Source organism: Podarcis vaucheri (genome assembly GCF_965113315.1).
Source record: "Podarcis vaucheri genome assembly, chromosome: 9".
NCBI lineage: Eukaryota > Metazoa > Chordata > Lepidosauria > Squamata > Lacertidae > Podarcis > Podarcis vaucheri.
The window spans coordinates 64010604-64026633 of record NC_138767.1 but is presented as its reverse complement, the minus strand read 5'-3'; the positions used below and the strand labels follow the sequence as shown (position 1 = coordinate 64026633).

General features: G+C 43.2%; 1 protein-coding gene across 3 annotated transcripts in view; it reads right to left on the bottom strand.

The window, feature by feature from the left end:
• ARAP2 (ArfGAP with RhoGAP domain, ankyrin repeat and PH domain 2) overlaps nt 1-16030 on the bottom strand; it is a 158610-nt gene that overhangs the window by 115944 nt on the left and 26636 nt on the right. For all 3 annotated transcript variants that reach the window (XM_082238008.1, XM_082238007.1, XM_082238009.1), the window contains 2 exons: nt 10290-11343; nt 3413-3483 (listed from right to left, as the gene is read on the bottom strand). In XM_082238008.1, the coding sequence (XP_082094134.1) occupies nt 3413-3483; nt 10290-11179 (961 nt within the window). In that variant the 5' untranslated portion in view covers nt 11180-11343. The remainder of the gene's footprint in view (nt 1-3412; nt 3484-10289; nt 11344-16030) is intronic.

The following is a 16030-nucleotide window of genomic DNA, read 5'->3' as shown; positions in this document are numbered from 1 at the left end:
AACAGACCATGAGTTTATCAGCTCTAAAGCCCACATCTCCAAAGGGTCCATTTGTGGGTCATTGAAACAAGAACGCAGTACAGTGGTACCTCGGATTAAGTACTTAATTCATTCTGGAGGTCTGTACTTAACCTGAAACTGTTCTTAACCTGAAGCACCACTTTAGCTAATGGGGCCTCCTGCTGCTGTTGCAACACTGCTGGAGCACGATTTCTGTTCTCAACCTGAAGCAAAGTTCTTAACCTGAAGCACTATTTCTGGGTTAGCAGAGTATGTAACCTGAAGCGTATGTAACCTGAGGTACCACTGTAATGGCTTCACAGTGGTACGGTGCCATAACTTGAACCTGTTGACCTAGGATTCCAAAGATGTGCTACGTTGCTGTGAGAATGTAACGAAAATGCACCCTTTGTATTTAAATCTCTATTTAATCAATAGTTCCATTGCAAACTTTTCTTCTCAACATCTTCTTAACATCTGCAGAATCTCAGGGTTGTGAGTTGAAGCCCCATGTTCGACCAGATGATCCTTGTGGTCTCTTCCAGTTTCTACAATTCTATGATTTTATGATTCTGTGATTCTTCCTGACATCATGTTGACTGAATGAAGCTGAAGCTTTCCAGTCATTACTATTTCCAGCCCGAAAACTGTGGAGTTAACTTTAAAAAGAATCAAAAGGAAGATCAAAAAACGAAACAAAACAATACCCACTGCCTTCAAAGTCATCTCATCGTTTCCAGGGTGCAAAGGGGTGGGAGGGGAGGGAAAATTGTTTGGTGGTTTTTAAATGCCTAGAGCTGACAGCAGGGTTATGTTGCAGAGCACAAAATGTGCCTGAACATGTCCAGGTTAAGTCTTAAATATGAGCAGGCAGGAGTTGACTTCAAGCAGTTGTTTAGCCATCTTCACAGGAGGAAAAAAGTTGGAACGCTATTAACGCTCCTTAATCCTTTGCCCTCTGGGAGAGTGTCAGCTATTCAATTAAACACCAGAGCAAGGATTCAAACAGCCATGTGACCTAGTTCTGCACACCCAAGAGAGATTCAGGCTTCCCTTTGAAAACCAGGAAGAGTCTCAAAATAAAAACAAAAAACAGAGTGTCCTATGGAATAGGAAGGTTAAAGAATAAATGTTTGTAGGGGTGTGAGAGGGCGAACGAGGTGGGGGGCCTTTGATCCTATGGGAGGGCCCACCGTGTCAATCATTCTCTCGGTCTGGGCTCAGGAACCCTCTTGACTTTAAATAGCATTTTCCAATTGATGAGAATATATTCCTGCTGCTCTTCTTCTTTTGTCATTTTCCACTGTGAAATTTAGCTTTGATCTTGTGTTATTTGGATAGCTGGTTTAACACTGGAACATTTTGTAGGGGCAGTCCTCCGTGCACCTTGGACTGAGGAGCAGGGAAATGAGCCAAAAGAAAACCCTCTTTCTCTCTGTCTCCTTTCATTCACACATGCATACCAATTGAAACACATCTCAGTTTTCCCTCTGTTAAACACACGTCCTTTTGTCCCATCTAGTCGCAGTCCAAAAGGTTCTTTTTTATAGATAACAGATTCTCATTCAGTTCTGAAAACCTCAAGACATTAACTTCAAATTCATTATTCTTGCAAAATGAACAAGGTGATATCCCACCCTTACCTCTGTGGTGTTTTTTCCACCCATATTCTGCTGCTTTATATGCCAAACTATATCTAATACCTATTTCCTCTATTATGTTTATTGTCATCCTCAATCCACTGCTCATAATTCAAATCCTCCTTGTGATTTCATTTGACTACACAAATTATTCCTCTCTCTTTTTTTGTCCCGTCGCTTTGCACAGGAAAAGCCAGTGGCGTAGCGTGGGTTGTCAGCACCCGGGGCAAGGCAAGAAATTTGTGCCCCCTAACCCGTGGATTTGCGCCCCCTAACCCGTGGATTTGCGCACCCTAACCCTAACCCCCAGATGTTGCGCCCGGTGCGGCCGGCCCCCCTGCACCCCCCACGCTACGCCACTGGGAAAAGCTACTGTTTACAAGCGTTGGTCAGATTTTCTTCAGGTAAACAACAGGTTTCCCCAGAGAAAGTTGTGGGATAATTATTTTTTTTTTAAAGAATTCTTGGATCTGTGACTAGAAATCAGGGGACAAACAGAAGAGATTAGGGGACGAACAGAATGAGCCCCAAGTTTGCTCCTACGCTCTGCCCTGCCTATACAGTGGTACCTCGGGTTACATACGCTTCAGGTTACATACGCTTCAGGTTACAGACTCTGCTAACCCAGAAATAGTGCTTCAGGTTAAGAACTTTACTTCAGGATGAGAACAGAAATCGTGCTCTGGTGGCACGGCGGCAGCAGGAGGCTCCATTAGCTAAAGTGGTGCTTCAGGTTAAGAACAGTTTCAGGTTAAATACGGACCTCCGGAACGAATTAAGTACTTAACCCGAGGTACCACTGTATTACACTTTACTTAAGCATCTAATTTGTGGTGACAACATTATGACCTGCATGTTTAAAATGTCAGCTGCTCAGAAGAAGTTTGAAGCAAAGTTTTTCTCCTGAAACTAATTCCAGAAGCAAGCCCTGACTGGAGAAAAGTAGGATGAAGAAGAAGCTTTGAGAAGAGAAACTTGGGAACAGAACAGTTTGGCACCACCCCCTCTTTGTATGAATTATCCCCAACTGCCTGCCTGCCTGCATGCCTACATCTGTCTGGTGGCACACATTTTTCTGAAAACAGATTCTGCTACCGTCACACATACTTAGACTATACAAACACTCCCCTAGCATATATCAAAGAAGGAAGAGATCAAAGGTTACTGATAAGTACATAGGGTACGAAAAATACATCGCAAGTGGCTTTGTGAAGTGCGATGAGAAGGCAGCATCAAAGAATGCACATGTGACTCACACATCCTGTTTCTGTGCTTCTTGGGTTTCACACCTGAAACAAACCTTGCACATGTCCTCCGCAGAAGAACAGTAACAGTGAGCACATTTCTCCCTGGGGGAGATACAAGACATTGGAGCTATGCTCAAGCACTTTTCCTTCATTGTAATCGAAGCAAATCTACGCTATCCGGAAAAAAGAGATATTAAGTAAAGCTAGCATATTTTCTTTATTTGAAAGAAATAATTCAAGAAATGTAAGATGTGCCAACTTATCATCTATAAAGATATTTTGTTTATTAAGATAGCCTTCTCGACGTTACCATGCTATATTTCCCAAATAATAATAAATAATAAAAAATTTTTATTTATACCCTGCCCTCCCCGGCCAGAGCCAGGCTCAGGGCGGCTAACACCAATAAAATTACAATAATGGGGGGAACAAACAAACAAAAACCAATTTATTATCACCTTGCTTTCTTCTTACATTTTCCAATAACTCAGTATAATTTGCTCATAGCTGCAAAGTTCAACTTACTTCTTTGTGAAATATGGGTCTCGGAACAAAGGATACTTAAACCATTCACGTTTCTTCTTTCCTGAAGGGAGCTGAAAAAAACACCAACATGAAGAGATAAATATAAGGCAGAACATGCTTCTAATTACTCTGATGGAAATACAGACTTTAAATCACCAGATTAAAAAAACCAGTCAGGTTTATTCACAAAATGCTAGCACTAACGTTATGTGCTGTTTTCCATTTTTCAGCACAGTTAATATTTTGCCATAGGGTTTGTCCACAGTTCATAGGTCCATCAATAGAGCATGAGACCCTTAATCTCAGGGTTGTGAGTCTGAGCTCCATGTTGGGCAAAAGATTCCTGCATTTCAGGGGGTTGGAATAGATTACCCTTGTGGTCCCTTCCAACTCTTCAATTCTATTATTCTATTATTCTGCTTGCCCTAGGCAAAGGTCTTAGCAATTTTGCCTTTCTCCCACTGCTTTTTGCTAGATTCAGGTAGGTAGCTGTGTTGGTCTGACACAGTCAAAAGAAATTTTTAAAAATTTAAAGTGTCCAGTAGCTCCTTAGAGACCAGGAGGTGGGTGGCGCTGTGGATTAAACCACAGAGCCTAGGGCTTGCTGATCAGAAGGTTGGCGGTTCAAATCCCCGCAATGGGGGTGAGCTCCCGTTGCTCGGTCCCTGCTCCTGCCAACCTAGCAGTTCGAAAGCACGAAGTGCAAGTAGATAAATAGGTACCGCTCCGGAGGGAAGGTAAACGGCGTTTCCGTGCACTGCTCTGGTTCGCCAGAAGCGGCTTAGTCATGCTGGCCACATGACCCGGAAGCTGTACGCCGGCTCCCTCGGCCAATAAAGCGAGATGAGTGCCGCAACCCCAGAGTCAGCCACAACTGGACCTAATGGTCTGAGGTCCCTTTACCTTTACCTTAGAGACCAACAAAGTTTTTTCTGGGTATAAGCTTTTGTGTGCATGGACACTTCTTCAGATAGTGCTCAATTGAAGCAAATCCTGAGAAATCCCAACTGAAGTTCTCTCCTATTTAGCAGTAAATAGCAGGTTTTTCTAGTGTTAGGGTAGGTAGAAGTGTAGATGAGCCCCCACTTTTCTATTACAGCACCTAATCTAAAGGCAGCTCCGAACTGTTGACGTAAATAACTAGAATTCAATGAATATCCATAATACTTTTGTTTCAAAAGGACACGTTTGCACTTCACACTAAATCAAGGTTTAATAGGAAGTTCACAAGCTTCAATGGAAGCTGGGTTTGTGTGCTGCCATTTCCTCTCCTTCCCCATACAGCTGGGAAGAGAAATACGTTTCTGAGCACAATTCAAAGTGTTGGTGCTGACCTTTAAAGCCCTAAACGGCCTCGGTCCAGTATACCTGAAGGAGCATCTCCACCCCCATCGTTATGCCCGGACACTGAGATCCAGCACCGAGGGCCTTCTGGCGGTTCCCTTGCTGGGAGAAGCCAAATTACAGGGAACCAGGCAGAGGGCCTTCTCGGTAGTGGCACCCGCCCTGTGGAACACCCTCCCACCAGATGTCAAAGAGAAAAATAACTACCAAACTTTTAGAAGACATCCCTGCAGCCCTGTTGAGGGAAGCTTTTAATGTTTAATAGGTTATTTTATTTTAGTGTTTTGTTGGAAGCCGCCCAGAGTGGCTGGGGGGACCCAGCCAGATAGGCGGGGTATAAATAAATTATTATTATTATTATTATTATTATTATTATTATTATTATTATTATTATTATTATTATTATTATTAGCAGTTCTGCATTTAATTAAGCACAGCTTCCCATACTGTCTCCAGCCAGAGCTGTGATCCATACCAACTATAGATGGGTTTTTTTTTTTAAAAAAAAGCGCTTTCTAACCCATTGTTTGAAGTTGGTTTGTTTGAAATTGACCACTGTTAGTACTGGTTAAAACACGTCACTCAGGGCAACAGGATAAACCATGGCTAGCCAAAATGAAAAGCTTCTGAACTCCTTCTGGCTATATGGGAGAAGTAATAATAACAATAATAACAATTTATTATTTATACCCTGCCCATCTGTCTGGGTTTCCCCTGCCACTCTGGGCAGCTTCCAACAGAATATTAAAAACAGAATAAAACATCAAACATTAAAAACTTCCCTAAACAGGAAGTAGAGAAGGAGGGATGTTCATGGTACCTTATTCCTCCAGAATGTCATGCTATGATTTAGCATGATATGCAAAGTGACAATAGAATATTAGCAGCTACTGATACATGTGCTGAACAAGGGATAAGGGCGGATCTAGACATGTCAAAGAAGTGTTAAACTTTGTATGAGAAATCGGGTTGGCAAAAATGGGACTCCACAGCGCCATCTGGTGTCACAGGGTTACAATGCACATACAACACACATAAAGCGTTTTTTCTTTGCCAGTGTCTCCGAGTCCAAGGTCTCCAAACACTTGCCACACATCCACTAAAAAGCAAGTGTTTTGCTACATTGTTAAATCTATGGCAGAGAATGAATAACAATGTAGAATAAAGCAGTCTTATTCAACGGCTCATGACTGTGCACAGAAATCAGCCAGTCGCTTTGACAGGAAGCGTGATAAGCATCATCTCAACATCAAATGCAACGGCAAACTGATCAGCACTTCGGATGCAGAACAATGTATTTATGCAAAGTTGCAAGCCAACCATTTCGAAAATTCATTTAAAAAATGGCATGTCTGTTTTTTTGCATATGTGTGTGTGTGTGTGTGTCCCCCAAACATGCTATGTTAATTTTCAGGCGGAAGTACATTCTGAATAATGGAAGCAGCATTATTCCTCAGCAATACATATTGAAAATAGAGATCCGTGCCAAGAATACAGAAAGATAGACAAGGATATAAATCTTCTCAACGAAAAAGTTTTTTCAAAAAAATCAAAAAAGCAGTTTAGAATCCAAAACATATGCTTCAAGATATGTAATGGGATGAGTGGGTGAAACCCTGTGCAAATTGCCCTTGCTTCCTTGAAAGAAAGGCAGAATAAAATCTGTGATAAAATAAAAAAGCTGGCTTTCCAGAAAAGTCTTCACGTAAAACTTCTGAACTTGTTTATAACCCCCAAAATAGTATGATTCTCCAGAATTACACTGATAAAAGTCCACACAAAATGGGCATTAATTAATTAACTTTTAGCTTGCCCTTTCTTCCAAAAGGTGCCAACGTATCTTATCCCCTAGTGAAAAGGGAAGACATAATGGACTCAAAAATATGTATACCCCTAGTTTCAAACTGCAATTCCCATCAGCCTCATCATGCTGTCTGGAGTGGGTGGCAATTGCTGTCCCAAACATGTGGGTGTTGGGGAAGGCTAACTATGGAGTTTAGAGTATAAATTTGCCCATATTCGCAGCTGTTGTGCAAGTGAATCAACTGTGGGCCTTCTCTGTTCCCATAAACCAAAAGGCTTTTTTAAAAGTCTTCAAAAATTGCAAAATAAGTGTCATCACATGTCACTTTGATATTATCTCAATTAGGTTTCTCAGACAAGGAAACTGTGACTCATTACTTTTATTAAAATTACAAAACAAAGTCTCTCTGAATCTTGCTAGGAAACAAAGGCAGCACTCACATCGTGTCAAACCACTCATGTCTTGTAACATAACCGAATACAACATGACAGTCTTGAAATTCTGAGAGCTGGTGCTATCAATTTGCTCTTTTCAAAACACAGCATTAGAGTTTCTGAAAGATTTCAAATCAAGAAGTGATGTAATGCAGAAAGGAGAGAGGATCTCTTTACAAAAGCACCAATGGAAGGTTGTCTAGCATTGGGTAATGTTCCCGGTCCCAAATTCCTATAATCCACCCAGTGGCATAACGTGGGGACCCGGGTGCAGATTTTTGAAGGGTGCAATGGGGTGCAACCAAGTGCCACTATGACAGGCTCCCTCATCAAGGCCAGAGTCACAAGGAGGCAAGGCAAGCCGCGTCTAGGACAGCTAAACTGGTGTACAACAAATACAAATTCATCACATTCACAGGTCTTAAGGTTCCTTCTGCAAAAGGGGGAGGGGAGCACATGAACTGAAGCACCGTATTGACCCAAATACAAGCAGCACTTTCCCCCCAAATTTCTATTGTGAAAAGTTAAAGTGTGGCTTATATTCGCAACCTTACGTTATTGCTGCTGAAACAGCTGCACACAAGGGGGTGTGGGACAATGGCGCCCGTCCCGACCACGTCTTCCAAGCATCCCCTGAGCCGCAGTAAGGAAGGGGAAAGGGGGGATGCCACTGGCAAAGCGATGTGCCTCCCCCCCCCAGAGCGGCCCGGCTCAGCGGCTCAGCGGGATACAGCCCGCCCACCGCTCCCAAGCCTCCCCCGGCGCCGGCTTGGGGAGGTATTGCCCAGAGGCAGTAGTGTTGGGAGGCGGGAGCACAGTGTGCTCAGAGCCAGGTGCCGGCACCGCCTTTGGGAATGGGGTGCCAGCCGCTCCCCATTCAGGGCGGCAGTGGCAGGAGGCGGGCCGCACCCGCAAATAAGCCTTGAATTTTAAAGGTGTGGGTGTGCCTTATATTTGGGCCAATACAGTATTTAAGACATTGATCACATCCGAACCTGCTAGACCAGGCATAGGCAAACTCGGCCCTCCAGATGTTTTGGGACTACAACTCCCATCATCCCTAGCTAACAGGACCAGTGGTCAGGGATGATGGGGGTTCTAGTCCCAAAACATCTGGAGGGCCGAGTTTGCCTATGCCTGCGCTAGACTATCCAGTCCAGCATCCTGTTTTCACAGAGGCCTATGGGAATCAAAAACTGAGCACAACAGCAACTCTGGTGTGAGTTGCTGTGAAGAAGTACTTTGTTTTGTCTGTCTTTCAACATCCAGGATGTCCCCCAAATGAGACAAGAAGAAATACTTTTTTATCTCTCTTGATCCACTTTCTCCATAAATATTTTTATACACCTGTTTCACTTCGCCTTTTCTCTAACCTAAAAATCCCCAAACGCTGTAACCTTCCCAAGGCATTCAAGCTACAAAGTAACAGTCGGCTGGAATGCAGCATTGCAAGTAACATATTTTGTTAAGTAATAAGACACCAATTAAACAATACAATCCTGGACCTAGAATAGAAGTGGGAGTGGGGAACACAGAGTTATTTGCTCAGTGCAGCTACTCTGCATGACAGATTTGGTATTGAAATTTCAATGAGGACATTTATTTTATTTTTTTAAAAAAAATCTCTGCAGCACACTTTAAATAAGAGGGGACAAAACATGAGCTCTCTGTAGAATTCACAGCCATGCTGCTAGCACCGCTGCGCTGTTCCATATCCCCCAAAGTTCCTTTACATTTCTAAGGACACAGAGACTTCTATAATCTGTGCTTAACAAGCTGGAGGCAATTTTCAAAGACAGGTAAAGGTCTCAGGGAAGCGGGGAGAGAATCTGTCCCTTAGCCATATGTAAGGAGAATAATAATATAGAAATTTTCTTTTAAAAATCGAGGCATGAAAGAACGCTAGATAAGTGCACTACACAAGGACACTAAACTTTTTCAGAGCTTGGGGAGGAATCTAAGCAGCAGCATTAAGTATAAAGACCTTAGCTTCAAATTCAGCAGTCTGCATCTCTTAACAGATCTCAGTGTCTGTGCATGGCATTTAATGCACTTAATTGAAAAACAAAGGGTGACCACAGTTCTGTGGCTTGTTCATCATGACCACAAAGTTGAGGGCTGCCTATTTCAGGGCAGAGGTGAATAGAGCAGCTGACAAAAATGGTTTGAATGCAGTTCTGGTTTTCCCCTCTGAAATGTCTAGTTCAACCTCTCCCAAACCCTGAAGTTATTGCAATGAGCATTGCCCATTCCCCCACTTCATGCCACTGGCAGCTGCTGAATGGGCATGGAAACATATCTGAGATTATGTCAAAGCACATCATCTCTTTGGAGGTGACCTGGAAACTACAACTAAACTACAGAATGCGGCAGCTAGACTGATGACTGGGAGTGGCTACCGAGACCATATAACACTGGTCCTGAAAGACCTACTTTGGATCCCAGTACGTTTCTGAGCACAGTTCAAAGTGTTGGTGCTGACCTTTCAAGTCCTAAACAGCTTTGGCCCAGTATACTTGAAGGAGCGTCTCCACCCCCATCATTCACTGAGGTCCAGCTCTGAGGGCCTTCTGGCGGTTCCCTACCTGTGAGAAGTGAGGTTACAGAGGACCTTCTCGGTAGTGGCACCCACCCTGTGGAACAACCTCTGTCAGATGATGGTGTGGTTGCTCAAGAGCACATATTAATGGTTACTGAAGCCTCCCTTCCCTTATACCTAGGCTTGCCATACGTCAGGAAAACTCCTGACATGTCCTGGTCTTCGGACGTAAGAATGGCGTCAGCAGCGGAAATAGCTCCAAAAGCTTAAAACTATTTAGGGTGAAGCTCAATAGTTTTGGGGTCTTCCTGAAAAAAGCTCAACAACTTTGTGGGTATCAGAAATTTTACTTTTGAAATATGGCAACCCTACTTATGTTCTCACACGTTTATCCACATTTCTGCAATAAGCCACACTGGCCCCATCACCACCCCTGTTCTTCAACTCAAGAGCTCAGTCAAGAGACTGAGTTGCAAAGCAAGAAATTCCTGGTTCAAATATTGAATCAGCCATGGACACACTGGATGACCCTAGGCCTCAGCCTCCCTGTCTGGAAATACAAATAAATAATAATAATAATAATAATAATAATAATAATAATAGTCATCTCCGCCTATCTGGTTGGGTTTCCCCAGCCACTCTGGGGAATAAAACTGACTAACCTTTAAGAATTGTAAGGATTACTGAAACAGTGTACATGAAGCACATTGAGCACTCCAAAAGCAACACAAAACATAGAAGTTTATTAAAATTTACCTCATCAAAGCCTTCACCGCTGAGGAAGAGCCAGGTATTTTGGGAACAGGACGGTGCCTGAGCATGAAGGAGCGCGTTGGCCTAGGAGTTCCCTTTGTACTCTGAGTACAAGTGCGGTACAAATCGTTCTCTACCATTTCCCCTTTAAACTCAAAGAGCGGGGAGTCTGGTGGAGTATCGGACAAGCTTTCCGGTTCCGAAGACTTCAAGCGCTCATCTCTGCCAGACTTCATTTCAGATGAAGAAAAACCAGAGGACAGAAATGATGTTTCTTCCGGTGTGTTACATGGCTGAAAATCGATGGCTTCTGAGTGCACTTTTTCGCTGAGTGAAAGGGGTATCTTTTTGGACATCACATTTTTCACTGCATTCCTCGGAACAGAGGCAGCATCTGTTGAGCATTTCAAGTCCTGACAGGATGAGCTAGGAGAATCCAAACCTGAAGACACGTTGTCTTTGACTTCTAATGACTCATGGTCTGAAAGTTTGCTATTATCTTCATAAGTGTAATTACTGCCACAAGCTTTATCTGCCCATTCACTGGGTATCCAGCTTGTTTCACCGCCGTTTGGATTGAGGATGTGCGTGCTGGAACTGCAGCAAAATGGCTGCGAACAGCTATTTCCCAACTCTTCGGCATCATCGGTTTTCTGGCTTTCAACAGGCACAGATTTTTCAAGCATTTTTGCAAACATGACCTCCAATTGCTTGAGAACCCTTCTGCGGTGCCCAGTAGGAGTTATTCCAATTTGTTGAAGCACACTGTTGTTTATCCCCACGCAGTCTCGCAAAGCATTATAGCCGAAGTCTTGGAAGTTCTGAAAGTATTGCCCCAGGTTGATACTCACCAGGAATTCTTTTATATCCACATCAGTGTCCCTGAATGACATACTGGCAACTTCATTCCTCACTTTCAGAGCTCCAAAACAGCATACAGTGCTATCCACACATATTCAGAAGTGAGACAAAATGCTTCTTTAAGCCCCCTGGACAGAACGAAATGTCTTCCATGAGCAGGAACAGCATATATAAATTCAACACACACCTTCAAATCCTACAGTGCGTGGGGAGGAAAAGAATATATGTATTAGAAAGGTACTTCATAGTCCAAGTTCAGCACTTTTTTATTGCTATAAATAAAGAACTTGAAGCCCTTTGAATGCTTTGGTTGTGGAGTACATATCATCACAGAGCAAATAAGCATCTGGGCTTTTATTTTGTGCCAGAAGATTTTACAAACAGATATCGGATATGTGCTACTTTTCCTCTTAACGTTGGCTCCCTAAAGCTTGCACAATTTTAGAAAACAACAAGAATGGAGTGAACACAAGCTTGCAATTAACCATTCGCCTGGTTGCCTGGGGTGAGGAGGCACCCTCTCCAAGGATTTCTGAATTGGAAGAAACTGAGTCCTCTTCCAGCTCTCAGTTAGTTAGAAAGAAAACAGCTAGACTGCGGCAGCTAGACTGCTGACTGAGAGTGGCTGCCGAGACCACATAACACTGGTCTTGAAAGACCTACATTGGCTCCCAGTATGTTTCCAAGCACAATTCAAAGTGTTGGTGCTGACCTTTAAAGCCCTAAACAGCCTTGGCCCAGTATACCTGAAGGAGAGTCTCCACCCCCATCGTTCATCCCAGACACTGAGGTCCACCTCCAAGGGCCTTCTGGCGGTTCCCTCACTGTGAGAAGCAAGGTTACAGGGAACCATGCAGAGGGCCTTCTTGGTAGTGGTGCCCACCCTGTGGAACGCCCTCCCATCAGATGTCAAGGAAATAAGCAACTATCTGACTTTTAGAAGACATCAGAAGGCAGCCCTGTTTAGGGAAGTTTTTAATGTTTGGTGTTTTATTGTATTTTTAATATTTTGTTGGAAGCCAAGGTCAGAGAAAGACTAGGCTGGTGATATCGGTGTTCCACATTGATCACCCCGGGCCTCCTCCAAACTCTCTACCACTTCACCCTGACACGTCCCGATCCTGGCAAGTGGTAGAGACACTGATACATAGAAGGTGCTGCTGCTCCTGCCTGCCTGCCTCTTCACCACCCTGCACACTGCTGTCAACTTCAACCTCAGACCCAGAGCCGTCTTTCCCATACGGCTTAGTGGTTCATTGCACCAGGGCGCTGGACTCTCAGGGGCACCCCAGCGAGTGGGGGAGCTGCGCGGCTTTGCCAGCAGCCTCCCCTTTCCCTGCACGCCCTCCAACTGTTCCCCGTCAAACATATGGCTGGCGGGCACACAGCTTCCTTCCCAAGCCTCCATGGGAGGAGAGTGTGCGGCATGGGGGAGAGGTGTGCACACACCCCCATGGCTGGCAGTGCGCAGCTTCGCTCCCCCCCCACTATCCATGGTAATTTGGGGGTGCTGAGCAGATATTTGCACCCCACATTGCATCTGCTAAAGACGGCCCTGCTTGGACCCTCCAAGTGTCCCTATTTTCTGGGGACAGTTGCCGATTTACAGAAGCCCTCCCAGTTTCTGTTTGATCCTGCAATGTCCTGCTTTTCCTTAAAGGATAAAGGGGACCCCTGGTCATTAGGTCCAGGCGTTACCAACTCTGAGGTTGCGGCGCTCATCTCGCTTTATTGGCCAGGGGAGCTGGCGTACAGCTTCTGGGTCATGTGGCCAGCATGACTAAGCCGCTTCTGGCAAACCAGAGCAGCGCACGGAAACGCCGTTTACCTTCCCGCCAGAGTGGGACCTATTTATCTACTTGTACTTGGACGTGCTTTCGAACTGCTAGGTTGGCAGGAGCAGGGACCGAGCAACGGGAGCTCACCCCATCGCGGTGATTCAAACCACCGACCTTCTGATTGGCAAGTCCTAGGCTCTGTGGTTTAACCCACAGCGCCACCTGCTTTTCCTTAGAACATCCCTATTTTCATCAGAGAAATATTGGAGGCTATGCAAACCTTGGTGAAGTCATAACACTGCACCGTGGCTACCACCAAGAACAGAAGAAAATGCACAAGGGAGAGAGGATGGGGAAAGAATGTGAGTGACCTCAGTCTATGGGGCATTTTTGGTCTTTAACTATTATGTCTGCAACCAGCCACAGACTCATAGAATCGCAGAATTGTCGAGTTGGGGGAAGACACAAGACTTACCCACTCTGGAAGAATGGCAGATGAAAATGATGGACTACATGGAATTGGCGGAAATGACTGGCAGAATCTGAGACCAGGGAGAAGAGTTGGTGGAAGAAGATTGGAAGAAATTTAAAGACTATTTACAGAAATATTGCAAAATTAATGAATGTTAGAATGATGTTTGATTGAAGTTAAGTGGTTTCTAGCTGTAATGGTATAAAAGAATATGGAAAAATTGGATTTTTAATAGGTAAAAATTTAATGCTACAATATATTAAGATTAAAGATCAGGATAATGAGGAGGAAAATGAATTGCTGAACTAATAAATTGAACTGGAATACAAAAAGGGAGGTATGAGGAGGTCCGGGAAACAAGTAAATGAAAGATAAGTGACGAAAAGATGGAATTATTTTTAACTGTTTTTTATTTTGTATTTTTTCTTTTTTCTTTTTCATTATGTAATACTGTGAAAACTGTAATATATATATATATATATATATATATATATATATATATACACACACACACACACACACACACACAGAATTGTCGAGTTGGAAGAAACCGCAAGGATCATGTAGTCCAACCCGTGCAATGGAGGAATGGTTCTGTGATTCTTTGAAAAAAGGATCGTTGGCAGCAATCACAGCCAATCCAACATTTGCAAGTTCCTGATCATCAGAAAAAAGTATTTCATGGGAAAGATCCAATTACGATCTTAGTCTTGGGAATCATGGGTGCAAGCACATGATTTGATTACAGGTACATGCAGACTGCAAAAACAAAACACAAAGTTTCTTGCTAACTCAGCACTAAGAAACAGCTTCCCCAGTAATGACCAATTTTTTTAATGCCCTATTGTGCATTGCTTCCCTCTTTTATGGAAAAGAGGCAGGTCCTAACCTGTAGCAGTTTGCAGAAGGGTAGGTAGTAATTGAAGCAATATAATCATAAGTCTTTAGAATGTACCTGAAATACTCGCTTCTCCCCCCCCCCATATATATTATTTAAACCATGGGTAGGCAAGCTAAGGCCCAGGGGCCGGATCCGGCCCAATCACCTTCTAAATCCAGCCTGCAGACGGTCCGGGAATCAGCATGTTTTTACATGAGCAGAATGTGTCCTTTTATTTAAAATGCATCTCTGGGTTATTTGTGGGGCACAGGAATTTGTTCATTTATTATTATTTTTCAAAATATAGTCCGGCCCCCCACAAGGTCTGAGGGACAGTGGACCGGCCCTCTGCTGAAAAAGTTTGCTGACCCCTAAATTTCAAACTCTTGAGAGTTCAAACAGCAGCCACACAGCACTGCTTCCGAAGATCACAGTCACAGAGACCAGCCTAGTTTAGCTGCCTAAGAGAGAAAGTGCTGCTCAAAGGGGGAGATTCTATGGCTTCCACTTGCTGCATCTCAGCTCCCAATGGCTAGAATTATATTCTTCATTGCCTTGGCAATGTTGGCAGCCATATTTGTAGGCTCCTGATAAGGATGCAAGAAGGCAAAGATTTCCATTTCGCCCTGTGTTCATTGCACACAGTGCTGTTTGTATTCCACTACAGTGCACCTTCGGGCATAACCTCCATTATTTGTGGCAGAATTTTACATAGCTGAGTGCATTATGAACATGTTATTCCACACCATTCATTTCCCAGTGTAACGGAAATGGAATGCACGGGGTGGGTGCGGGGAACCATAATCAATTTCAAATAATTTGAAGAACTGAAAACAACAAAAGCAACCATAATCAATTTCAAATAATTTGAAGAACTGAAAACAACAAAAGCGAATACCGATTGAAATCATTGAATTAATTTCTCCAGAAGCATTTTTACTTGGTATTATAGGTCAGGACATTAATAGGCAAGATGTTAAATTGTTTTTATATGCAACAACTGCAGCAAGAGTATTGTTAGCCCAGAAATGGAAACAAGAAGAAATTCTGATGAAAGAAGAATGGCAGACGAAATTAATGGACTATGTAGAATTGGACAAAATGACAGGAAGGATTCGAAACCTGCAGGACCAGAGATTTACAGAAGATTGGAAGAAGTATATGAATTATTTGAAGAGCAACTGTAATCAACAAATTACGCTGGTAGGACTACAAGAAGTTTTGTAAGGAGAAATATACAAAGTGTTGCAAAGTAGAAAAAAATAGAGATATTGGTTATGAGTTTGAAATGTAATAGGGAAGATAAGAAATGCATACTGAGAGATTAGATTGTAAAATTTTCAGACAGGATTGATGGAGGTCAAAAATTTGAATAAGATGTAAAAGTATGTTTAATTACTGTTGAAAATGATATGTTAAAAAACATATATATATATATATATATATATATATATATATATATATATATGCAGGTTTTGGTGTCTTCGGGTGTCTTCCCGTGTAAGAGTCGGGGTGTCTGTGCGACGTTTCGACGAGGTCTCACTCGTCATCTTCAGGCTGGTGCTTTCGGCTTCTTGTTACTGGAACGGCTTCTTGTTACTGGCTCTGTTCCAGTAACAGTAAATATATATATAATATATATATTTGCTTTCGTAGATTTTCACGGGTATAGGAATGCAGGTTTTGGTGTCTTCGGGTGTCTTCCCGTGTAAGAGTCGGGGTGTCTGTGCGACGTTTCGACGAGGTCTCACTC